Here is a 24456-nt window from a genome sequence, read left to right as displayed (position 1 = left end):
GACAAGACTTATACTAGTTTAAGAAGAATACCCCGTTGTATATCTCTGGAAAACGTTCCGACCATATTTTATCAATGAACTTTGTTAGTCTTTCAACCAAGTCCCTTTGAAGGCATGATTTCGATGAGAGCAGTGTCCTCCCCAGCCGGGTCTGGATCAGCCTAACTGCATGGCGGATCCCTGTGAATGCACTCCGATCGGTGGCCGTTACTAAAGGTTCTGTGGACAACGTGGACGTATCAAAGCCCAGATCTTGGAGTCATCTTGATCAAGGTGGGGTAGGCACTATCTTTCGGGGTGGTCGAGGACGGGAGATGTCAGATAATATCAGAGCTCTTGCCCAAACATTGGCTTCTTTTCTTATGATACACAGATATCAACTTCCCCAACAGAGACATTTGTATAACATTGTTGAACATGTCTTTGATGATCGGGGTGCTTCTGGTACTGTTGCTCGTCGCGGCAACAGTTGCCGGGTGGCGACTCTCGGGCCGATCCCCACCTCCTCATCGGCCCGCATCACCTTATCCTCATCCGAGCTTCAACGACAAAAGAGAGAAGCCCGGCATCGCGAAGCAGACAACCGATGAAGACATTCACAATGAGGTCAAAATCGAACCTCTTCACGACTTCTCATGGCAGGACACACCACCCCTCCAGCTCCGGCCCTTCAAGCCAAAATACCACATCACCATGGCCATTCAGACCTCCTCCCCGTCAGAGCTGATCATCATGGATAAGAACTATCTTGATCGAGTCACTGCTCGGAAAGCAATCCTGGCCTCCCACCCAAAAGTTGTCAAAGGGTACATCCCCTCTGGCATCGCCCCCATCAGGGAGCTCTACGCCTACCTCATGGCCACCTACCTACCCACCCGCTACCCAACCATGTTCTCCCTCTCTCCCAATCGAACAACCCTTCACAACAAAATCACCTCTTGCCTCTCTCCAGTCTCCCCCCTTGACCTCCCCCCCGACGAGCTCCTTTCCACCCTGGCCACAACCATTGAAGACGATATCTTCCTCCTGCTCCCCAACCCGGCTACCGGCCTCCACCGCTGCGTGGCCTTCCTCTGCTGCCACCCCTCCGGCTTCGACCCCTCAACAAAGCTAGACCAAACCCTAGCCGGCATCCACGGCCCTGTTCCTTCCTACGGCAAAATCGGTGCTAGCATGGAGAAATTCTTCTCCAAACTGGAAGTGGGAAAGCCAGTTAAGAGGGTGAACTGGGGGCTTCAGACGCATAAGGAGCTGTACACGCCGAGCGGTAACCACATCCACGAGCATGAAGTGGATAGTTTGACGGAGGAGGATAGGGAGGGTATTGATATTAGTCAGACGAGGTTGAGGGTTGAGTTACAGACCTTGACGAGACTGCCGGGGACGAGGGGGATCGTGTTTAGTTTTAAGACCTTTTTGTATGGGTTGGATGAGATTAGGGGGGAGGGGAGGGGGGAGGAGCTGGCGGTGGCGGTGGAGGGGTTGAGGGGGGGGAATGCGAAGGGGATGTGGGTTTATAAGGGGGGGGTTAGGTGGGGGGAGAGGGTTTGTGGGTATCTGAGGAGTTGACGGAAGAGGAACTCGTACCTGCTCTGGTGGCTTTGATATCGAAGTACGGAAGGTGGGTCATGATGTCATGGTATTAGAGTTTCGACAATGGCGGCGCCAAACACGAATGCTGCAGATTTTTGTTCCATGGTCCTAAAATTGTTTTGTCGTTGGGAAAACCTGGCCTACGTTAACCTACCTTTTTAGACACGTCCAGGGCAACCCGCTGCCCGGTCATTTTCTCCCTCGGCCCCCGGGCACAGCTTCCGTTCGCCATGGCTACCAAAGGCAGTGATGATGATCCCACGACGGACAGGGCGGAATCTTCGCCGACAACAAAAGAAGCCCCACCGTTGCCGGCAGCAGCTCTGTCTGATGAAAAGTCTCCTGGTGTCCGCCGTGCTGAGGCCCTGGCTTCGGTTCTCACCAAGGCCGACTACGTCTTCATCTTCTTTGGCGTCTTCATAATTGCCTTTGCCTATGGTCTCGATGGCATGCTCCGCTACGCTTACCAGCCTAATGCCACGGCTTCTTTCTCCAAGCACTCGCTGTTGGCAACTGTCAACGTTTTACGCTCCGTCATCGCCGCCGCAGCACAACCCACCTCAGCCAGGATCGCCGACATCTTTGGCCGTGTCGAGCTTGTGTGTTTGTCAGTCTTTTTCTACACTCTCGGCACCGTCTTGGAGGCAACTTCACAAAATGTCGAAACATTTGCCACTGGGGCGCTCATCTACCAGATTGGATACACCATGATCATCTTACTGCTCGAGGTTATCGTTGCCGACATCACCACCACCCGAGCTCGCCTGCTGTTCAGTTACATCCCGAACGCCTCGTTCCTCGTATTGACTTGGGTCAGCGGAAACATTTCTTCGGCCGTGCTTGCTGTCACAACTTGGCGATGGGCCATCGGCATGTGGTGTATCATCTATCCGGTGTGCGCCATGCCTCTGATCATCAGTCTCCTGGTAACTGGCCGTCGAGCCCGCAGGTCACATGTGATGGATGGATACGTCGACCCGATCAAAGCTCTCCCCTGGGGCAAATTTTTTGCGTACTTGTTCTGGCGCCTCGATGTCATCGGAATCATTCTCATGATTGCTGTCTTCGCTTTGCTCTTGGTACCTGTCACGCTGGCAGGTGGCTTCAAGACTTCCTGGACCAGCGCTCATGTCCTTGGCCCGTTGATAGCTGGCTTCACCGCGATACCGCTCTTCATTGGGTGGCAGCTCTATACCCCCCAACCGCTTGTGCCATTCACACTCATGAAGGATCGAGCCGTGTGGGCCGCCCTCGGAATCGCCTTGATGCTGAATTGGGCGTGGTATATGCAAGGCGACTACTTGTATTCGGTTCTGGTCGTTGCTTTCGATTTCGATGTCATGACGGCCACTCGGGTGTCTTCCTTCTACACATTTTTCAGTGTTCTCACCGGCACCGTTCTCGGATTTGTCGTATACAAGGTCCGCCGGCTGAAAGTCTTTATCGTCGTTGGAACATGCCTCTTCATGGTTGCTTTCGGTCTCCTCATCAAGTATCGAGGTGATACCGACATGTCCAGCCGAGCTGGTGTTGTTGGCGCCCAGGTTGTTTTGGGTATCGCCGGTGGCATGTTTCCCTACCCGGCGCAGGCCTCTCTTCAAGTGGCGCTGAAGCACGAGAATCTCGCTGTCATGACGGGCCTCTACCTCGCCACTTACAACCTCGGATCTGCGTTTGGCGGTGCTGTCTCGGGCGGGATATGGACTCAGGTCTTGCCAAACCAGCTTGCCTGGCGGATGGAGGGATTCAACAATGAGACCTTGGCAACATCTGCTTACGGGAATCCATTTGCCTTTGCGAAGCAGTACCCTGTGGGCACGCCCGAGCGGCAGGCGTTGATCGACTCTTACAAGTACGCCCAGAGGCTGTTGACGATTACGGGGATTTGTTTGTGTGTGCCGCTGATTGCTTTTGCGTCGACGTTGCGGAATCCAAAGTTGAATGATGAGCAGACTTTGAAGGAGGACGAGCCGGCTGCATAGAGATAAGTGATAAAATAAATTTGATTTTGGTTATCGTTGAGAGTTACCATACAAGACGGAATTTTAAGAATCCTTTGCGTAGTTGATCAAGGTACTAATTCAACCAACGTACACTTGAAGACCTGCCAGATCACAGACACCAACCCATGGGCGGTTGGCGAACTCACCCAAAGGTGAAACCTGAGCTGAAGCCATTTTCAGGCAACAGCTAAAGTACCTACATCAGAGCGGTGGCACTGCCAGCGTGGGAAGATTGATATACTATGATGCCTGAGCTTCACGAAATCTTTCCTATGGTAGGAACCTATGCTATGCTCCATCACACTCACACGCCCTGTAAATTTCGCTTACCTTACCTAGGTACTCAGTAATCACCCACATCCCACGGGACAACAACTGTTGGAGAATTTTTATAGTTTCTATGTACCTGAAGTCGCTGTGACACCAAAACGCCATTCACGGGCTCATATGTATGCATGTATGGGGAGTCAGAGGCGGGGCAGCCGCGCAAGGCACAGTTTCCCAACCCAAGGATACTTAACCTCCCACCATAGCCCAAACTCAGTAACCGCCTCCCAGACCTTAGACAGGGCACAGTCGCCACCCGATCTTTTGTTTGCTCTATGGTCGTACGTTAGTACCTCGTATACCTCACCACAATCAAAACCTCAAGATCTACGGCGAGGGAAATGCGGCTCATCAACGCTCGCACCAAGTGCCTCGAAAGATGAGGAGTTATCATTCCAAGACATGCAATCATTGGATCAATGTGACATCAATCGCAAGGAAAAGCTAGAACTTTGCTGTGGGCAAGCTTGCAAAGATGGCATTGCCTACAGTTGGATCGACACATGATGTATCGGCAAGACAAGCGCGCGGTTGAGCTGAGCGAAGCCATCAACCCCATGTTTTGTTGGTACGAAAAGTCAGCAATTTGCTACGCTTACCTCTCCGACGTACATCAAGGGCAGTTGGATCAGGTCTGCCACAGCCACACGTGGTTGGACGCTTCAGGAACTCCTAGCACCACGGAAGATGAGCTTGTTCGATTCGGGATGGACTCAGCTGGGCACAAGATTTTCCAGGTCGGCAATTATGGAGGAAGCCACAGGAGTACCTCACCACATTCTCACAGGCATTGCAAGCTTGCACACCTGTAGTGTGGCGCAGAGAATGTCCTGGGCGTCAAGGCGAGTTACAACCAGGCCCGAGGACATGGCCCTATTGCTTGGTTGGGGTTTTTTGACGTGATGATAACCCCCATCTATGGTGCAGGAACCGAGCGCTATGGTGTAATGTCACACATCATGCAAAGCCTTCCAATAACCCGTGACGGCAAAAAGCTGACTTGGGTTCCGGGAATGACCTTGCTGATGTACGCTGTGGCGACGGAGGATCCAGAGATGGTCAACCAAGTGTTTCGGTACGATTCTGACCTCGAGGCACAAGATTCTGAGGGTCGAACTGCGAAGGATTGGGCCAAGTCTTCTGGATTAGGCTGGCGTGCGCTATTGCCGGCCACCGCGGAGGACCACCCGACAGCGAGGAGAGTCCCCAAGACTTGCCTGAACGTACCTAGTGACGTGGGCAACTGGAATCTGGGACTGAGTCCTGAATTTACCCAACTGCCCGACATATCCCAGGTTCTTAAGGGTCGACCTGATCCATCCTGGGTTTTGCCGTACCTGCGAACTGATGATGACCCACTGGATTGGGTTTCAGCCGTGCTGGATTCATCATGCATGGGCAGTCAAGACATCAAACCCATCGTCGATCTACGAGGTCTACAAAGAGGAGACGATCACCTTCACCTAGATCGCCATCCCGAACTCGAAGGCCACCGTCAAGAGGCCGATCAGGGAGCTCCTTCACTCGCCGCAGTTCTTCAGATGCCGTGATATCCCGGGACCGAAGAGGAGCCAGTGGGAAGTCAAGCCAGCGCAGCGGGGGGTCGTCGAAAGCAGAAAGAAGGGGTACAGTCATCGTGCTACCTTGGGGATTTTTTACGGGTGCCAAAGTAAGCAAAAATGAAGCAGGCTTTGGTGCATTTATATACATGATCGGCATTATCTCCCCACCAGAATTCTCATCCTCATATCAAAAGAATTCCTCGACCGTGCCCGTTCTTCTAGATGGTTTGGTTGTCCTCAGAAGCACGCGGTTCCAAACGTGACCATTGAAACCCTGTATTGTGATTTAGGGGTACCAAACATTGCGTGCTTGACGTCAAGCTCGTGGTTTACAACGGGAACACCTCATTGCAACCGAAGACAGGCCTCGTACCAAATTGTCTTCATGATCATATCTAGCCTTTCAGAATAACTTGTGAGTTGGCCGGCGCTTTGATTGGGCCACACGATTCTAGTCAGCATTTGCCTGGCCCCTTCCCAATCCGCAACCCTGGTTGTCTGGCTCCATACGGCGATCTTCTGACGGAAGAATAGCTTGAGGGAATGGAGGTGATCCTTTGGTGGAGGTGACACAGGAGGAATATAAGTGTGCGGTTGGCTGGGAATTCCGGGCCCTCGCTCGGGATTGTCGTGAGACGGTGAAGAAGCACCGCTACCATCCTGCGAAGAAGATGAAGAATCTGAACTTTCGGCGTAGGTGAGGCCGGGCCAGATGATTATTTGAGAGGTTGATAAAACTTCTGATGATGTAGTGCTGAAGATGTCCTCAGCTACACTTGCCAAGCCCGTCGTCATTGGTTGTTGTTGTTGTTGTTGTTGTTGTCTCTGGAGAGACACACGGACGGTGTAGGCGGCTATGACAACCTCCCATATCCACAGCTCTGGGCTGTAGGCGCCGATTTTCATGGCTGCTTCGGTTTTGGTAATGTCTTCTCGGAGGGTGTTGAGGAGATGCCAGAGGAGGTCGGGGTCTATGGTCTCGTCTTGGTGGGTTTGGGCCCAGAGAGGGGATAATATGAGATGGGTGTAGAGGTAACCGGCTGCGGCCCAGGCACGGCTTGAGCTTGGGTAGTAGATTGGTGGCGCTTGACTGTATGGGTGGCCTTTTCTCTTGCTCTTTTTATGATGCCGGTCCTTGTGAGTTGAAGCTTTGGATGGTGAAGACGAGGAAGGGTCTGGTTGAAAGAGCAGGCTGGCGATGTAAGACTCTGTGTCTGAGAGGAGGAGTGAAGTCGTCTCGCTGTTATTGTTGTCGTATGGCGTGAAGCAGATTGAGGTGAGGCGCTCAAGGACGTTGAATAGTACTTCTCCCTCAACATCGGCTTTGCAGGCCTCGAGACAGGGTGTGGAGGTCAGATAGAAGGGCGAAAGGCTAGTGGCTTGGACTTGAGCAGTTGATAACAGGGTTGGTGTGGGTTTGGTGAAATATGGATGGGGATAGCAGAGGGTCATGTCGTCGGTTTCGATGATGTGTGATTCTAGAAACGGGTCCCTGGATGCAGCAATGTAACTGCCAGCCCTTTTAATAAACATTTAGTACAGACATCGGAAAAGTGAAGCAGAAGTTCGAAAGATTGAAATCTGCCTGGGATTGGTAACGATGTATTCAACTTACATCAGAATGATTCGTTGAAGCATCCCATAGAACCGATGCTGCCATTCCTCGGGGCGCTTCATGTCGATCAAAGTACAGAGACCATTGATATGTGCCTCGGCGGCAGTTGGGTCACCCATGCCACCCTTAAGATTGTTAGCAGTGCGATACAGGCCTAAGAAGAACAACGGTATTACCTCAGCCAAAGCTAATCCAGCAATCAAGCTCAGACACCCATCACTAGTGCACGTTTCCAAGTCTGTAACTTTGCTGTTTAGAGTCCTCATCGCCTCGAGCTTGTGATACAAGTACGTCTCTTCCATCTCGGACTCCCTTAGGCCGCCACTGATTCGGGAATAGTGCAGCGCACTCATGATGAGACAGGCTCGAAACGTGTCTGGATTGGAGAGGGCGATTCCGACACTGTTCTCTCAGCTATATTGCCCATTCTTGTCAAGTAAGGAGGATGTAACTAACCACTGGGAACTCGCACTCTTCGGTACAGCCGTCCGGCTGAAGATCCGATAGTTGGCAACTTTCCCCCTGAATATCAGCCTCACCCCCTTTATCAAGTCAACATGCATGCTGGATCCATACAGTGATTGAACAGCTCCAACGACCGATATGGCATTTTGATAGGCAATGTATCAAATGGATTTGCCGGTGAGCTTGGGTACGCTACCAGAGGCGGTTGCATTGTTGCAGCTGCCGACGAAGGGGAATCAGATGCACCCCTGGCTCCTTCAGCAGCATAACCGCATTCCCCCCCACGTGTCAGACAGTTGGTGCTACTCCCGTTAGCCATACGCACAAGACATAGGTAGATCAAAGCTTGTGCCCACCAGACCGGTTTGAGCTCGTCACATCGAATATGCCGCTGCTTGCATGTCAGACAGCCATGTCGACTCCTTTTATGGGGCCTTCTCTTCCTCGCTGGATGTGACGATGACGATGCCTCAGCCATTTCTTATGAGACAAAGAAATAAAAAAGCTGTGAAACTTGCAACAAAATCCAAGGGGGCGAAAAATCCACATCTCATCCGTTATATAGGTAACCCATCTCAACACTCACCTTCTGCTCCCTCAACCCAGCAATTTTGCACCAGAAACGAGAAAGCCTTCAACAATTCTGCCCCCATCAACCATTGATCACTCTACATTTGACAACCGAGGCCGAGACACACCCACACCCCATTACTAACCCCCTCTCACAGCCTTCCCACTCCAAAACTGAGGTCATACCACCCAGCCCAGCCAGCCCCAAGTCTCAAAACCTGCATTCGCTTACTCATAGCCCGACCTGCTGTGTCTCCCACATATCTGTCATCAGGTACCTAATCTCCATTCGTGACACTCAACTCTTCCGACTTTCCGAGCCTCGTACCCCCAACCCCGAATTCCGCCTGTAACTGGGTAATAGTGTGTGACCCGCAGCGAATAAATGATACACACACATACACATATAATATCGAAATGTGGCGCAAAAGGCGGGCATCTCTATCCCTGAACTCGTGCAACCTCGGCTTTGGAAACCCCCTTAGTCATGAGAGTAGTCAGCCAGATGATCTGTCTCCCGCTGGGGCCAAAGTCGGGTGGTATTTCTTTCATGCGGCCGGTCGCCGGTCGGATGTTAGAATCTAGATTTGTCTGCCGATGACCGGAGATCATGATATCAACCTAGAGCAGTGACGCCGTGGATGATTGGTGGTAGCTAATTCGGAGTGTCTAGGCAGACGGGCCTACCCGCAGAACTGTGTAGGCGCATCTGACAAGAGACCTTATGCGCATACCTGCAGTACTCACTCTGCTCATCCGGTCGCCCCTGCCAAGCTCATAAACAATACCCCACGCTACACAGTTGGTAAAGCAGTCAAGAAGACCTTCTCGATTAAGAATATTAACCATACCTGAACCTTCCTCTGCTAGTCACAACATCCCCCATCATACGTAGTCTAAGCAACAACCCTCCCAACCCCCCATCCCCCCCCCTCACACTCCAGCACCATCGGACCCCCCCTATCCCCCCCACCATCACTAACATCCAAACTAACCGTAACCCTCCCCCGATCCCCCACAACCTCCACCGTCTCCCCCAAGTTCCTATAATCCGTCTCGCAATGCACTCCCCCAGCAACATTCACCACAGGACTATTCTCCCCCGTCCCATTCCCATTTTCTCCTCCCGCCCTAACCTCCCTAATCTCCACCCCGGGCCAAGGCAAATACCCCTCCCTCAAAGGCACCAAAACAACAGGTATCTCCGCCTCCGTCTCCGCCGTCGAACTCAACTTTTCCTCTGCATCATCATCGTCCACAGCCGGTATAACAAAATGCCCCTTCCTCCTCCCCCCAAGCAGCCAGCTATCCCCCGGGGCAGTGATCTCATACCCGAACTCCAGGTCTTGAGACAGAGACGAAGTGGACAGGTCAGTGTCCCACATCCGCGTCCATTTTAGGTGGAGGGTGGTAGGGAGGAGCTGGTTAATCACGAACGTAGGACTGCCATCGCTAGCGTCCGTCCCGTTCACCACTGGAGGTTGAGACGATGAAACCCTCAAGTCGGCCGTGTGAACTATTGCTACTGGGGGTACATCAACCGGGATGACAATCGTGTTTGGTTCCGGGATTGACTCGGAGTGCGGTAACGGGAGGAAAGGGTGATTGGTGAAAAAGGCAGTCATAAAATCTGCCAGAGTGGCCGACGAGATGTCTTCCCCAGAAGAAGAAGAAGAAGAAGAAGCAGGGGAGCTGGTCCCGCTTTTTTGCTGTTGAGTGTTTGACGCCGACCCCAGACCAGTAAAGTGCGATTCCCAATTGACATGACCCAAAAAGCTCGTCTGCAGCTCCCCCAGCAACGCCGCTTTCTCAAGCTCGTGTTCCGACAGGCGGGCTTGGACTACCGCCAGAACCTTGGAGACGATCAGCTTGGCGTACTCCCTCATGGGCGAGTCTTCCAAATCGGCAACGATGGTCTTCTCAAACAGAGCCTCAATCTCTTCCTGCAAGACGCTGTAGTACAGCTTGAGATACAGCGTCTTGTTTGTCTTCGGCCCGATGGCAACCCCGCGCTTTCTCGTGATTTTGTACAGCAGGCTGGTGGGCTGTTTGGGAAAGATCAACACCGGCTGGCTGGGCGAGTGGCCAAAATGTGTGTCAAAGACCTCGGAGCCCAACAGCTCGCTCTTGAACAACCTCAACGGGCTGGAGCTGGCGGAGGAGACCGCAAATCGCGAAAAGAGTGCGTTGTGCTTGAAGATATCCTGAACGTTGACCTCGACTGCGAGAGAGATCGGTACAGATGATGTCTTGAAGAAGGTGAAGCTCCCACGCTCGGTGGAGTAGGTAACCTCCGCCCTGACAGCGACATCGAGCAGGTCGTGCTCAACGGTGAAGGGAAACCGGACCTTGACAGAGCTATTTGCGGGAATGGCGCCGAATTTGAAGGTGCCTCCCTCTGCTTTGGTGGCCTGTGTCGAGCCAATCACCTCTGCTTCACTCATGACCAGCCGCAGCCCACCAGTCGCGGACCTAATCTTAATCTCGCACGTCTTGACGGCGTTCCAACCAGTTGATAGCTCAAGATCTAGCGATTTCTTCTTGTCGAGCTGCAGGTCCTTTGTCCCTGACAGTCGGACGTCAAGGCCGCTAGCTCGTTGGTAAACAGCCACTTGAGGATTTTTCAGGCTTGCAATCCCCTTGTCTACAGGCTGGTTGGGATCTCGTTCGTAGTGCAGCAATACCTTCTCGCTGGACAGACGAACCTGATCCACCTCAAAAGTGCCAGCCATCATCGTGGTGCTCTGCACTCGTACCTTGTTCGGCCCTGGCCGGATGGTAACCGGCTTCTCGGTCTGTAGCCAAATTTCCCTGTTGCCCCCTGCAGTCTTGCTCGTGATGCGGATGCTGACCGAATCAGCTTCAAACTCATCAACCAAAAGACTGTGAAAGTCAAGAAACAGGGAGAAGCTGTCCTGGCCCTCGTCGTAGAATGGTGGCCCGTCCAGAGCAAGGTCACAGCAGAGGCTCGTCAGGGGAATCCTCACATCCTTTTCCAGCGATGCCGACACCGAAATCAGGTCCGCCAGGAATCCCGTGATGGCCGAGGCTTCTGGGTACTGAGTCGCAGACGTAAGGGTGTTCCTGAACCGTGACTTTTGCTGCAATCTGTCCCTCTCAGCGGCGGCTGCCTTGCAAAGGAGCTGCCGAAGTGCTTGGTTGACGTAATCGTCCAACTTGTTCAACTTCTTTAGACACCTCGCATACATGACCAGCATGGAAAGCTCAAGGAGGGCCCAGCTGCTCTCTCCAAAGAAGGGAATGACGCGGTAAAAGTAGTAAGCTGCGTCCTTGTACTCCTCAAGGTGAAACTTGAGCACCGCCAAATCAGCCATGCAGGCCTGGACCGAGTGCAGGTGGTGGGCGACTGTGTAGTGCCGGAGAGCTTTATCGGTGAGCGTCTCGTAGAGCCGATAAAAGTCATCCTTATTGTCGAGCGCTGTGCGGAGGAGGGTGGTTCCCACGCCGGCAACCGACGTGTGCAAAACCTCAGCGGTTTCTCTTGCAGCCGGCTTGGTCTTTTCGGCATCATCATCATCATCATCATCATCAAGGCCAATCTCCTCCATGTCGACAATCCCAGCTTCCCCTACCGTAGGGACCGACGACCACCCGTCAGACCAGCCACGCTTCTTGCCACACTCTTCCAAAATATTTCGGGACAATGCATACAGCTCGGCTCTCCTAGCAGCAAGTTCTTCGAGCCCAGCCTTCTGAAATGACGACGTAGCTGGACTATCAATAGAACCAAGCAGGCGCCCAGACGGGAACCCAGGGCTGAGAGGTGGCCGTTGAGTGCCCTGGCCGTGAAGGGACGTCGTCCGGGCTGGATGCATCGTTGTTTTCGGGTCTGGGATAGACGTCTTCTGATCATGGGCATCATTAAGGGTAGAAGGTGGGATAGGCAGCGCCTTGGTAGACGTCTGGGCGAGAATCTGTTGGGCAACAGAAAAGGCAAAGGACGACACCATGTTGTCCACAACCTCGGAGAGCATGGAATCGAGGACTGGCTTGACGCCATCTTCTTCTTCGTGCTTCTTGGCAGACATGATGGCCGCAATGATGTCTTCTCTCATGACTGTCGAAATCGCAGGCACAAACTCGAGCGTGCGTTTGCAGATCTCAGCGAGCTGCAGCAAGTTCTCCTGCTCCTCATTCAGCTTGGGTACGGGTGTTTTTGCAGCCACTCCTCGCGGGACCATTTCTTGCTGCTCCTTCAGCTTGGCCACCAGTTCCTCTCGTGTTGACCATGCATTTCCAAGACGAAGGAGCAGAGAGATTTGGCGTGCAAAGATGTAGCACCTGAAATCGAATAAAGACACATTGTTGGCCAAGATCAACTCTCGGTATGTCTTTTTGGATGAAGTGATGGGGATGCTTTCGGAATAATCCAGCTTTTGCTTCTCGCCAGACTGGAGATCCACAGCCTCCTCTTCCTCAAACTCAAGAGTACCGCCAGCGATCTCACTGAGAGCCTTTTGTGCTGTCTCTTTGAGATCCGGGGTATACGGAAGCAGAGCGCCTCCATGTGCTTCCGCAGACCCCGCAGCCGCTTGTTCTTGGATGATAGTGTCGAGCCCAACACTAAGCTCATCATATCCAACCAGGGCATCCTCAACAAGACCAACACTTTCGAAACCCCTGGCCAGGCCTTCTTTCAGAATGAAAAAAGTGCAGAAATTCCACCCTGGTAAACTCCTCTGGGCGTCTCGTTCCTTGATGTCCTCTTCGTACTGTGTGACGCGTGTGTCGAAGCTGGATAGGATGAGCTCCTTGAACTTCCCGATCAAGTCCGCCCACGCGGCCTCACTGTCCTGCTCGGTCTCACGATACCCCGTAGGTACCGCGGGCACCACCCTCGGGAGCATACTATATGGCACGTCGTTGACGCCAATGCGAATCTGCCTGATCCTGTCCACAGCGCCCTTGCCTGAGCCGTTGAAGTCGGTCCGCAATTTCTCCAGCAACGATGTTGAGCTGCCGCGCCACTTTAGTGTCGCCGTCTTGGAGACGTCGCTGGAGTCGGGTACCTTCCCGGTGGTCCGCGGCTGGGTCGCGGCGACGGTGTTTGGGAGGACCACATGGATGATCAGCCATTCGAAGGCATCGTGGTTCTCGGCGCCACTCTTGCCCTGGGCTGGTGGTGTGTTGACTCTGATCCACTCCTTTATTTCAGCCTTCGTCGTGGACTTGTATGTATCGTTGTCGTCGCATCGTATTAGTAGCACCTTGAGGTAAGGTGTGCGGCGCAAGCCTGGTATTTGATGTCTCCTTTCCTTGCCTGGCCCTGCTGGTGGACGAAGTGTCGAGTCCACCTGGTCGCTTGAGCCACCCCTACCGGCGATGGTGGCGGTCTGGAAGCCATCGTCCCGGGCCGGTTGGTTCGCGACATCGGTGGAGCTTGCGCCCTTTGGGTTTGGAGAGGATAGGGGGGTAAAGATATTCGAGCAGTCGGCTCCGGATGGTAGGAGCTCAATGTGTAGGGTGTTGATAGATCGCAATGGCCCGGCGTGGGACTGCCAGTTGAGGTCTCGGAGCGGGAGCCGGGGAATCAACCCCGGCGCAAGGAGCTTGTAGACATCGTGGGGATCGAAGTACTCGACTGCATACAGGAACACTACTAGTCAGCTGGGAGCTCCCCAATCAACCAAAACCGTCACTAACCCGTCACCTTTGACGAAGAAAAGGGCTGTTCCATGCTGGACAGCTCTGGGCCTCTATGACATGCCCTAGTCGAAGCGCGTTGGAATTCTAGAGAGAAGGACAGCTCCTGGCCAGGCCATGCGGTGGCAGAATCCCCTGAGATGCAGGGTGTGGCACGTCAATGCATGGCCATGGAGCTCTCACCGCTTCTTGGCGATGCAGCTCACCTCCGTCACCTTGAATTTCCAGAAATTGCCCCACCAAAACTTTTGCGCAGTGGCGGGGCATCTAATGACAGTCCCGGCCGCTTGCACCCCCGAGAGATATTTTCTATTTCAGGCTCAAGAGCAGGCAGATTCCCTGTGTAAAAATCCAGGGGAACTTTTGACAATCTTCGAAAACGGCTGGTCACTTTTGACAACAAATTTTGTGTCTTCAAAGACCTCGAAACACATCTACAAAATGGCCACCCTTCAAGCTATCAAGTATTCGCGGGGCAAGCTGTTAGTCCTTGACCAGCTCAGACTGCCCCATGAGAACCACTACGATGAGGTGTCAACTGCCGAAGAGGCTTTTGACTGCATACGCTCCATGAGAGTGAGAGGTGCCCCCGCCATTGCCATCGTCGCTGCTTTGGCCCATGCGGTTGAGTTGCACAATGGCGACTGCAGTAAGTTTGACACTGCCCCCGAATCAAGACATCGCTAACATGCGTCACCAGCCGCCACTGAGCCCGAAGAGGTCATTGCGCATATCGAAAAGAGACTTGACTACCTCAAGGAGAGCAGGCCAACGGCTGTTGATCTCTCCAACGCCATCACACTTCTCAAGCTGGCCACTAGAGCCGCCAACCTCGAGGGTTTGGCGCACCCTGAGGCCAAGGAGGCCATCTTGAACACCTACATCCAGACGGCCGAGGAGATTCTCGCCAAGGACCTCCACAACAACACCTCTATCGGCTCTCATGGTGCCGCCTGGTTGCAACAGCAGTACAATGCCTCTTCTGAAAAGCCCATCTCCGTCCTCACGCACTGCAACACCGGTTCCCTCGCAACCTCGGGCCACGGCACTGCCCTTGGCATCATCCGCACTCTTCACTCCGAGGGTCTCCTCAAGCACGCCTACTGCACCGAGACTCGTCCTTACAACCAAGGCAGTCGTCTTACTTCCTTCGAGCTCGTCTTCGAGGGCATTCCCTCCACCTTGATCACCGACAGCATGGCTGGTGCTCTCTTCAACCTCCACCGTGAGCGCATGAACATTGGCGCCGTCATTGTCGGCGCTGACCGCGTTGTCCGCAACGGAGATACTGCCAACAAGATTGGTACCTATCAGCTGGCTGTGCTGGCTCGTCACCACGGTGTCAAGTTTGTTGTCGCTGCGCCAACAACCAGCATCGACCTCGAGACGGAGAACGGAAGCGCTATCGAGATCGAGGAGCGCAAGCGTGAAGAGCTGACACAAATCAGCGGTGCCATTGTCAACGAGGACGGAACCGTCGATACCAGCAAGACTGCGAGAGTTGCGATTGCTGATCAGAGAATTGGGGTCTGGAACCCAGCTTTCGATGTGACTCCCCATGAGCTGATCGATGCCATTGTCACTGAGCGGGGAACCGTGGTGAAGGGTGCGGACGGCAAGTTTGACTTTAGCCAAGTGTTGCCCGAGCGGTTGGCCTCTGTTGCTGCTCGTCAGCTATGAGGATCGAGCTGAATACGAAATGAGATGTTGAACATGTTTGTTTTCTCGAAGCTTGAAGATGAGATGATGCTGTGTAAAGCGCCCAAGTCATGCAGCGCCCCACAGCCCCTGCATTGGCGATTTGTGCATGTTTTTGGACCCACTGAAAGGGATGACCTCATCAGCGCTATGAACTCGACCGAGACGTTGCATCTTTCACCTTTCATCAACGGTCTTTGGAGTGGCAGAGAGTTGGTGCAAAACTCAAAATGAAGCGGATCTCACAGGCACTGCTGCTATGCAGCGCATTGTACCCACCAGCAGCACATGCGACCCCTACGCCGCACGCCGACGGCCCGTTCTACCGCCATGACCTCCTCGCCCTTCACAAGAACCTCGTTGAGATACCCTCGCTCAGTGGCACCGAGGAGGACGCCGCTCTGTTCCTTCAGGAATATCTCGGCAAGCAAAACTACTCTGTCGAGCTTCAACCTATTCCAGCTGGGTTAAACACAGGCTCAAATGCGAGATGCAATGTCCTGGCTTGGCCTACAGCTAAGAAGCCCAGCACCGCCGACTTCAAGCTCCTCATCACATCCCACATCGATGTCGTCCCACCATACATTCCCTACAAAACCACACCGTCAGGGCCAATCACCCCAGACACCCTCATCTCCGGCCGCGGTTCCGTCGATGCGAAAGCCTCTCTTGCAGCGCAGCTCATCGCTTTATCCACCCTCATCTCCTCGGAATCCATCTCCCCATCCGACGTGATGCTCCTCTTCGTAGTTGGCGAAGAAACTTCCGGCCTCGGCATGAAGGAGTTCTCCCGCCGCTCCCGCAGCAGCAGCAAGGTTTCTCTCTTTGGCAGCAGCAGCGACGAAAAGCAGTACCGCTTTGCCTCTGCCATCTTTGGCGAACCTACAGAGAACAAACTTGCGTGCGGCCACAAGGGGATTACCAATGGGATTGTTCGCTCTCGAGGAAAGGCTGGTCATTCAGGCTACCCACAGCTAGGCAAATCTGCCAATGAGGTGCTGATTCGCAGTTTGCACACTATCCTCAACACTGACCTTGGTTCGAGCGAGAGGTACGGCAACACGACAGTTAATATCGGGGTTCTGGAGGGGGGGGTGGCAGCGAATGTGATACCCAAGTCGGCGAGCGCTAGACTTGCTGTTCGGGTGGCATCGGGAAGTCAAAAGGAGGGACATAAGGATGTTATCGCCAAGATTGAGCACATTCTCAAGGAAACAGACGGGGATGCGCTCAGTTCAGAGTGGCTTGGCGGGTATGGACCGGTCAAGTGCAAGTGTGAAGTTGACGGGTTTGAGACTATGGTTGCGAGTTATGGGACTGATGTTCCGAATTTGGAGGGGGGGCATACGAGTTATCTCTATGGGCCGGGGAGTATCCTTGTTGCGCATGGGGATGATGAAGGGTTGAGGGTGAGGGACCTGGAGGAGGCGGTGGAGGGGTATAGGAAGTTGATTTTGCATGTGTTGGGTGAGGGGGAGGAGGAGGAGGAGGAGGAGGAGGGGGGGGATTTGTGAATTGGATGGTGATATATATAATTTGGTGATATATATGATTTGGTGAGATAGAATATAAAGAGCCGTTGGATTTGTATCAAGGTATCATCTGACATGTTTGACTGGAAGTGTTTTGCCCAGGCGTGGATCAACACAAAAAATCCCGCATGTTCCCCACATCACCATAAGTGCGCATTCTGGTGCTTGCAACCATCAAATCAAATCCCCTTGTGGTGTAGTTGGCTATCACGTTCGGCTGTAAATGCAATTTATCGATACCGAAAGGTCACCGGCTCGATTCCGGTCGAGGGGACACTATCATTTTTTGCTTTCAGCCAAGTTTTTCCCGAATGTCCCCTGAATGCACACTCAAGATCTTAATTTTATTTTATTTTATTTTGCGGATATGAGAAAGGCGCCCAAGTTGCGGTATCGACAGCAAAAATGCCAAGATGCGTCCCAATGATCTCACAATTACATACCTCTGATCCGAACACTCCCAATATTAAGTATATATGGTACACTAACCAACCCATCCAGAAGTCCTCATCACCCTTTGTAGGATAACACCCCTAATTAACCCCCCTCAACCACCCCGGCCTCGTCGTCCCCCCCCTCATCCTCAACCCCAATTCCACCACCCCCTTCCCCTTCCCCTCCCCCCTCGCCCTTCTCAACAACTCCCCCCTCGCCTGTTCAATAACCCCCACCGTCACAACCGGCACCGCCAACCCCCCATCCAACTTCTGCAATCCCGGCTCCCCCATCAACGACATGACCGTCAGCCCAAAACAGCTGTGGTACACGTCCGGTGGTCCACCAGGGTATTTACTAAACCCGCCTATCCGATGCGCCATCTTCTCCAGCAGGAACCGTCTCGCTAGTGCCCAGTCGCCGAGTAGCTGCAACTGGCAGAGGTTGGATAGCGCTGCTACGACCCACCAGGTGTAACACGTGTCGGCTATTTTGTTTGTGCGGCCGTTGTAGGCTATGAGGGATGGAGAGAGAGAAAGGGATGTGAGAGGGGGGAGGAGGAAGTTGACCGGGTCTTCTTCTTCTTCTTGTTGTTCTGGAACAGGGGGTGGGTGTTCGAGGTAGATGAATTGGCGGGAGGTGAGCCAGTGGATTAAGGCGGGGAGGTCACGGATGCGGGAGAGTGATGGGGAGGGAGGGGGTGGTTGGCTGGTTGTTCGCAACGGGCGGTCGAGGAGGGAAAGCGCAGAGATGGCGCAGTAGGCATATCCCGCATGGGGTTCTTCCTGTGAGCTGCCTGCGAAGCCGCCGTCATATGTCTGCCAGATTGTCAGTCAGCGATGGAAGTGAGGTAAGAAACAGCGAACACCTCACCTGACTGCTGAGGATATAACTCGTCAACCTCTCCTTGTCAATATCCTCCACCCACCCTGGCTCACCCTCCTCGACATCCCCCCTCAACATCCACCGTATCGACGCGGCGATGTAGCAATACCGCATGTCGTACCCTCCCCCGATGAACCACCCCTGACCAGGCAGCAACCTCAACACCTCCCCGAAGCTCCCGTCCTTTCTCTGCAGCCTCCGTAACCAGCGGAGTGTTTGTGCTCTGTCGACCCCGTCGAATGCCCCCTCTGGATCATCCTCATCTGCCAACAGCGCCAGTAGCTGCAGTGCAAATAAAGTCCCTGGCGCATTGGCCATTCCTGCTGCTTCTGCCGGTTGAGATCCTGTTTCTGGCTCCGACTGCTCATAACCGTGAAGGGGGTAGACAAGTGACGAGGCAGGGGAGAAGCCACCTCCTGGGTGTTGATGGGAGAGGACCCATTTTCGGAGCTTTCTCCGGTCCTGCGGAGTGATGAGGTTGTTATCAGTGTTGTTGTTGTTGTTGTTGTTGTTGTTGTTGTTGTTAGCATGAGGTGTGAGTATGGCGATAGAGTTGATGATGAAGTAGGCCAGGGCCATGCGGTTTCCTTCGTTGGAGAGGTAGTGGTGGGGGAGGGGGGACTGGAGGCACATCTTCCAGTATTTTAGGTGTCTGCCAATGTCGAGCGTCGGCTCGGGGTTAGGGGGGTGGTCTGCTGTCATGGTTGTGGCGGTAGTTGATGAGATGGTGGGTGAAGGTGGTGTTTTTTTGGTATTTTGTTCGGATGGTAAACAATTGTTCTTCAACACTACCCCGTTGGCTTTCTTAAATCAGTTAAATCTTGAAATATATAACTCATGAATGTCCCATCTGGCGGGATTCAGTTCATAAAAGGCAGTGAGAGACAGCAATATGGACCCCGCGATCGTGGGATCCCTGCTCCTCTTGCCCAAAGGGGTTGCAGTGCCAAGCCCCGGGTGCCCAAGCCACACTTAGAACGTTTAAGCATAAATGTGGCTTGACAGATCCCGTGGTCCCATATTTATTCGAGAACAAGTCCGGTCAATGACCCTCGCTTATCGGGAGGATAGCTTGCCGATAAGGCTTGTAATTGTGCCCCTTTTGGACTGTGACGGAACCGACACGAAGCTGAAGCTTGCCCACCAGCAAACCACACGACATCCTGGTGTCTCACACGACACAGACCAACCGACCCGAGGGAGAGCTGAATCCCGCGAACCCAGCACTCTCTGACGACCGAGCATCTGGCCACAACTGAATGCACACCCAGCATCAAAACTACCAAACACCCCCCCCCCATCGCCCGTCGTCCAAATCATCTGGCCCCAACGCCAAAGCTAGCCTTTCAAAGCCGGCCTCAACCATGGCCCTAATATCCTCCCGCACGATCCTCACCTCCCTCTCCCTCTTCCACCTGACCCTCTCCTTCCTCTTCCTGACCAACCCAACCGCCATCTCCGACCAAAGCATCGTCTCCCTCCTGGGCGACTCCCTCGCCCTCCCCCCCTCCCGATCCTTCGACGTCCCCTCCCCCGCCCTCGCCTTTTTATCCTTCCTCCTCGCCTTCCTCGCCATTTCCGACTTAGCCACCCTCTCCTACCCAGACGAAATCTCCCTCGTCACCCACTGGGGCACCCAAGCCCCCCTCCGAGTCTCAATCTGCTTCTCCCTCTCAATCTACTCCTTCTTCTTCTCGCCTTCCTCCCCAATCTTCTACCACCACGACGAGTCCGCCAAAAGTCGCTTTGTCAACCACCCCAATATGCATCAAGCGCTGAACAATAACCCGGGGTATGTCCCCTCTGGCTGGGGGGGTGATGCCTTGAAAAACAGGGTGTTTTTCACGTTTGTTTTTGTCGAGACGATGGCTTGGTTTTGGACTTGGGTTACGTTGGGCGAGGAGCAGCAGGGGATTTTGGCTAGGGCTGCTAGGGAGAGGGCTAAGAGGAGGGGGAGTGGGAGTTTTTAAAGTCTGCAGGATTGGGGGGAAGTTGTGGGAGACGGAGGAAAGATGATAAGAGGGGGGAGAGGGGGTTTTGCTTCTTAGGGGGGATTGCTTGGCATATGATACCTATTTATTTCACCTTAGTTCGGTTTCTCTGTTTATTTTTATTGCATAGCCGGATTGGATCACAAGGAAACATTCTCAAGCATATGGAACTCTTTGCAAATGACACTCACTACCTTACTCAAACTTCACCATCCCCCACCCCTTCACCCCTTCCCTCCAGCCATCAACCACCTTCCCAGCCCACTCCTCGGCCCCTCCCCTCCCCTCCACAATCTCGCTCACTTTCTCTGTCAACTCCCCCACCTCCCTGTCCTCCCCCAAAACAACATCCAACAACTTATCCAACCACCCACTCTCATTCATCACCCCCTTCAGCACCCCAACATGACCCTTGGCCTCCCCCAGCGTCTTTGCCGCCGCCGACTCCAAAGCCTTCATCTCAGCGACAACTTCCTTGTGCAGCCCTGACTTGCCAGACTTGTCCCTTGCTGTCTCCTTGTCGTGGTGGGAGAGGACAAACGAAGCAGAGAGCTTGACAGCAAAAGCGACATCACGTACCGAGGCAAAAGAGGGCATGTCACAGAGCGAGGAGATCGCCTGCTGGGTTGTGGCGGGAACGGTCGACTTGGGTGATAACAACCCTGTGCGGAGGGTCGTGAGGGTTGTTTTGAGGGGTTGCGTTGTTTGAGAGACGATCTTTGGAACAGAGGTTTCCGATTTGGGGAGGGAGATGGCTGTGAGGACGAGGGCGGAGAGAAGAGATAAAGCGGTGTAGTAGTTTGTTTCGGCAGGTGTCAAGAGTTTGGGGGTGCTGGGCTTGTGGAGGAGGTCAGTGAGGGAGGTGTTGATGCGGGTGAGCGTTTCGAGGGCATAGGCCTTGTCCCGGGCGGCGGCTTCGGCGGCTTTAGAGGGTTTGTAATCTTTTGGTGGGGTGTAGGTGAGGAGGTCGAGGTATTGCTCCGCGAGGAAGGCGAGGTGGGAGCGCTCGTTCTGATATGGTCAGCATACAAGTTGTGGAAGAAAAGGGAATGGGGACGTACAGAAGGACCTGGGCCGAGGCGGATGAACTCTTGAATCGGGGGCCCGTTGGCACTTTCAAGGCTGGGGAAGGAGCCGTAGTCGGTCTTGTGAACAAGGGTGGTGTCCTCCACGATATCGGCTGGGGACCTGTCAGTAAACATGGTACATCATATCGATCGGGGAAAACTCACTCGCGAGAATGTGATCATCAATGTCAACATCAAGCTTGCCACCAAAAAGCCTGGTGGCGCGCCTCTCTTCTACCAGTGTCATCACAAGAGTGCAGCTGGTGCGCAGCTTCTTGTCATACTCGGCCATGTCAAGAATACTCGTGTAGCTACCAGACGAAAAGGCATCCCAAATTCTCACCGGGCTAGGATCCCGCAGACTTTGCGTGTAATAAGCACGCAGCGGTTCCATCAGGGGCCGAGTTCCCTGAAACAACCCTGGCGAGATGCTGGATATCCTATCAAAGAACAACGGGCTCAGGGCGTCCTGAATCGTCCGCTTGACGTCAAGGGGAGCCCAGAGCTGGTATGCGTAGGAGGCGCAGCCGAAAAGGAGGTAAAGCTGCACCAGCAACAGCCGCAATCCATTGTCATTTGGTGTCACTTTCAGCTGCGTGTCGAGAAGCAAAACAGCCTGCAGCAAAATATCAGGCTGGACATCCTGCCATAACGACTGACCGAAATTCGGCAGCCCAGGCCGCAGTCCCGACAGTTTGAGCAGAGAATTTCCCATCACAAGGGCCAAATCAAGTCGGGGGTCTCGGTCCAGTTTTGGAATAGCAGCCAAGAGCCCTTTATCAGAAGTTATTTGTTTGTGTGCGTCAGCGGCATCGATGATCAGCTTCCTCAAGCATCCTTCGCATGGGCTCTTGGCCAAGTTGGAGCAAACGCGGCATTGGAAGGGCTTTCCTTGGTCTTTTCCTTCCACCACGGTTTGATGGGGAGAAAGTGTTTGTGGGCAGGTGGTGAGAGTGTAGCGCAGCCTGCATTCGAGGGCCTTGATGATGATCTGCTGAGCCTTGGTGGGATTCTTGAGAGACTCCCGTTAGCATCTGCAGAATGCAGACCAACAGAAGAAGCATACCTCGCCTGGAATCTTGGGCAACACATCCTCCAAGAATGTCTTTGCCTCTTCATATCCCAGCTCAGCCACATAGCCTTTGACGTCGTCAAAAGCGGCAAATCTCTCGTAATACTGATCGAGGAAAAGCCCTATTTGAACGACCTTTGGCGACAGAGCTGTGTCTTCGTGATCGGGGTTGATCGTGGTTGAAGGCAACCTGAAGGTCGTTTCGAGCAGCGCCAGGCTGATGTTCTTTTTGTACATGGGGGTAGCTTTGTCCTTGAGCTCGATGAACTGTTTGAGGACCTCTTGTACTTCATCGAGAGCCCTAGAAGCCTGTTAGTATGTTGACACCCCCGCCAGGTAAGAAAGACTGACGCATCCGCATTCGTTGCCTCGGTGGCGGCAGCAACAAACCTCTTCCATATCCTCAAATCGCAGACGAAGAATGGTGTGGTGGAACCGTCGAGACCCAACTTCAGAGCATCACGGCAGAGCTCGTAGATGGTGTCCCATTCGCCCCAAGTTTCCAAAGCATCGAGACACTCGCAGAAAAGAAGCTTGTGTCCCTGTTTGAGTTGACTGATGGCACCCAGTTTGGGGCTTCCGAGGCGGGCTAGAAACTCCTCCTTGGTGCCATGACTCAATAACACGCGGTAGTAGAGGCAGACCTCCTCTTCTGTGAGAAGACCTCTGTCTGTCTTTTCGAGTTTCTTGGAATTTTCCGTGATATCAGCTGCCTTTTGGAGCTGTCTGACTGTCAAAAGGCTGTACACCTTGCGGCTGGCTTCAGTGCACTGTGGGCTAATCTGGACACGTCAATTCCTCGTCTCGACACCATTGTTAATAGGCGAGTATACATACTGAAAGGAGGAATGTCAAAGTGATGTTCCAAAACATGTACCGGCGGTCAGTCGTGTTGGCATAGGTCTTGTCCAAAGTCGCTGCAATCTGCTGAGCGCTGACAAGATCCCACTGTTCCAAACAACCCTGAAGACAAGATGAGGCCATTGGACTGCTGGCGTTTGCCTTGACCCATCGTACTCTCAAAGGGCCAAATGTCTCGGCAAAGTCGATCTCATAACCTATGAAGTCCTGACAGGCCCACTCATACAGGTCGAGGATGCCGATATCAGGGGTCTTCTTGCTCCTGACCAACTCGTCGACGTGGACGAGTACGGCACATTTCTCGGCAGTGCCCTGTAATTGGGCCTCAGTAGAGACTCTGATAGCCTGCATGGAATATTCAGTATCATGTGCTTCTTGGTAGCCAGTCAGGGCATGTACCTCATAATAAGGGTCCTTGAAAGTCGCAAAGCGTTTTGCAGCAAGCCGAATGACGGCGGACCAGTTCCCATCACTAAACGCAGACTGCAGTTGCACGTCGACGCTGCTTTTGAGGGCCGGTGGCCCATATCTGTACCTGTTGTACGCCATGGTTGGTTCTCTTTTGGTGCAGGCGCAGGCGAAGACGAGGCGAGAGAGGAAGGCCAGCCAACCCGACGTGGGGGACAGGATGGAGTTGAAGGGGAGGGGCCAATGGCAGGCGAGGAATTGGGCTGCTCGTACACCTTGTGCGGCTTACAAACAACAATGAAAACCTCCGCAGTATTTGAGAAACACGAGCAAACAGTTTCAAAAAGAACTGTTTCCAAAGCCTGTTGCGCTCTGGGCCAAGATGCTGATGGGATACTCGTGCATGCGAGGGAACAAGAAGCTCACCACAACATTTTGGTGGGGTTGTGGGGCACGAGCTTGACCTTTGCAACCCCACCTTCACCGCGGTGAGCCTCTGCCACGAAGAAGCCAGTTGAACAGCTATAATCGCCGTCTCCTCTCTTACTAAATCTTATAGAAAAAATGGGTTTGCATAATAGCATGTCTGCCAGTCGTTACGTAGTATGACAAGAGAGGGAAAATAAAACTACAAAATTGTTACAGAGACAGGAGCAGTCCTGTCTATTCTGCCCGGAGAAGTAGTTGTCCCACGCCGTATCTCTCTGG

At 53.4% G+C, this 24456-nt stretch overlaps 10 protein-coding genes and 1 non-coding gene across 11 annotated transcripts; 5 read left to right on the top strand and 6 right to left on the bottom strand.

Annotated features, from left to right (window-relative positions):
* Positions 1-417: 417 nt before the first annotated feature.
* SIT1 (ferrioxamine B transporter) lies at positions 418-3575 on the top strand (the record flags this gene model as incomplete). Its single annotated transcript, XM_062883893.1, has 2 exons — positions 418-1553; positions 1766-3575. 2 exons carry the CDS (start codon positions 418-420, stop codon positions 3573-3575), a joined length of 2946 nt encoding a protein of 981 aa, XP_062742014.1.
* Positions 3576-4426: 851 nt separating this feature from the next.
* Positions 4427-4826, top strand: QC762_504480 (uncharacterized protein; the record flags this gene model as incomplete). Its single annotated transcript, XM_062890874.1, has 2 exons — positions 4427-4545; positions 4652-4826. The coding sequence occupies 2 exons, from the start codon at positions 4427-4429 to the stop codon at positions 4824-4826; spliced, it is 294 nt and encodes a 97-aa protein (XP_062742013.1).
* Positions 4827-5597: 771 nt separating this feature from the next.
* Positions 5598-8167, bottom strand: QC762_504475 (uncharacterized protein). The gene is made up of 5 exons (XM_062890873.1): positions 7922-8167; positions 7677-7867; positions 7277-7614; positions 7101-7225; positions 5598-7004 (listed from the first exon to the last, which is right to left on the bottom strand). The coding sequence occupies exons 3-5, from the start codon at positions 7451-7453 to the stop codon at positions 5831-5833; spliced, it is 1476 nt and encodes a 491-aa protein (XP_062742012.1). The 5' UTR covers positions 7454-7614; positions 7677-7867; positions 7922-8167; the 3' UTR covers positions 5598-5830.
* An 864-nt stretch (positions 8168-9031) lies between these two features.
* On the bottom strand, positions 9032-13833 carry QC762_504470 (uncharacterized protein; the record flags this gene model as incomplete). Its single annotated transcript, XM_062890872.1, has 2 exons — positions 9032-13737; positions 13800-13833. The coding sequence occupies 2 exons, from the start codon at positions 13831-13833 to the stop codon at positions 9032-9034; spliced, it is 4740 nt and encodes a 1579-aa protein (XP_062742011.1).
* A 69-nt stretch (positions 13834-13902) lies between these two features.
* Positions 13903-15479, top strand: MRI1 (S-methyl-5-thioribose-1-phosphate isomerase; the record flags this gene model as incomplete). The annotated part of the gene is made up of 2 exons (XM_062890871.1): positions 13903-14448; positions 14500-15479. The coding sequence occupies exons 1-2, from the start codon at positions 13917-13919 to the stop codon at positions 15477-15479; spliced, it is 1512 nt and encodes a 503-aa protein (XP_062742010.1). The 5' UTR covers positions 13903-13916.
* A 248-nt stretch (positions 15480-15727) lies between these two features.
* Positions 15728-17011, top strand: QC762_0079430 (uncharacterized protein; the record flags this gene model as incomplete). The annotated part of the gene is made up of 1 exon (XM_062883892.1): positions 15728-17011. The coding sequence occupies one exon, from the start codon at positions 15728-15730 to the stop codon at positions 17009-17011; it is 1284 nt and encodes a 427-aa protein (XP_062742009.1).
* QC762_0079420 (uncharacterized protein) lies at positions 16087-17046 on the bottom strand (the record flags this gene model as incomplete). The annotated part of the gene is made up of 2 exons (XM_062883891.1): positions 16846-17046; positions 16087-16379 (listed from the first exon to the last, which is right to left on the bottom strand). Exons 1-2 carry the CDS (start codon positions 16955-16957, stop codon positions 16087-16089), a joined length of 405 nt encoding a protein of 134 aa, XP_062742008.1. The 5' UTR covers positions 16958-17046.
* Positions 17047-17214: 168 nt separating this feature from the next.
* Positions 17215-17303, bottom strand: QC762_0079410. The gene has a single exon. It is a non-coding gene; the product is annotated as a tRNA-Tyr (tRNA).
* A 259-nt stretch (positions 17304-17562) lies between these two features.
* CDC43 (geranylgeranyl transferase type-1 subunit beta) lies at positions 17563-19051 on the bottom strand (the record flags this gene model as incomplete). Its single annotated transcript, XM_062890870.1, has 2 exons — positions 17563-18282; positions 18338-19051. The coding sequence occupies 2 exons, from the start codon at positions 19049-19051 to the stop codon at positions 17563-17565; spliced, it is 1434 nt and encodes a 477-aa protein (XP_062742007.1).
* A 662-nt stretch (positions 19052-19713) lies between these two features.
* QC762_504430 (uncharacterized protein) lies at positions 19714-20319 on the top strand (the record flags this gene model as incomplete). The annotated part of the gene is made up of 1 exon (XM_062890869.1): positions 19714-20319. The coding sequence occupies one exon, from the start codon at positions 19714-19716 to the stop codon at positions 20317-20319; it is 606 nt and encodes a 201-aa protein (XP_062742006.1).
* Positions 20320-20535: 216 nt separating this feature from the next.
* Positions 20536-24454, bottom strand: QC762_504420 (uncharacterized protein; the record flags this gene model as incomplete). The annotated part of the gene is made up of 7 exons (XM_062890868.1): positions 23740-24454; positions 23317-23685; positions 22831-23261; positions 22474-22780; positions 21573-22419; positions 21402-21520; positions 20536-21351 (listed from the first exon to the last, which is right to left on the bottom strand). The coding sequence occupies exons 1-7, from the start codon at positions 23887-23889 to the stop codon at positions 20536-20538; spliced, it is 3039 nt and encodes a 1012-aa protein (XP_062742005.1). The 5' UTR covers positions 23890-24454.
* Between the last annotated feature and the right edge of the window lie 2 nt (positions 24455-24456).

Source organism: Podospora pseudocomata, chromosome 5 (assembly GCF_035222375.1).
Source record: "Podospora pseudocomata strain CBS 415.72m chromosome 5, whole genome shotgun sequence".
Lineage (NCBI taxonomy): Eukaryota > Fungi > Ascomycota > Sordariomycetes > Sordariales > Podosporaceae > Podospora > Podospora pseudocomata.
Note: the sequence above shows the minus strand (reverse complement) of the source record. Positions and strands in the feature narration are given on the sequence as shown.

Excerpts from the sequence above, each read along its gene's own strand:
- QC762_504475 (XM_062890873.1), bottom strand. The coding sequence starts at position 7,453 with ATGAGTGCGCTGCACTATTCCCGAATCAGTGGCGGCCTAAGGGAGTCC. Across the intron at positions 7,226-7,276 it reads CTGGATTAGCTTTGGCTGAG|GGTGGCATGGGTGACCCAAC; the intron begins GTAATACCGTTG and ends AACAATCTTAAG. Across the intron at positions 7,005-7,100 it reads CTTCAACGAATCATTCTGAT|GGCTGGCAGTTACATTGCTG; the intron begins GTAAGTTGAATA and ends GTTTATTAAAAG.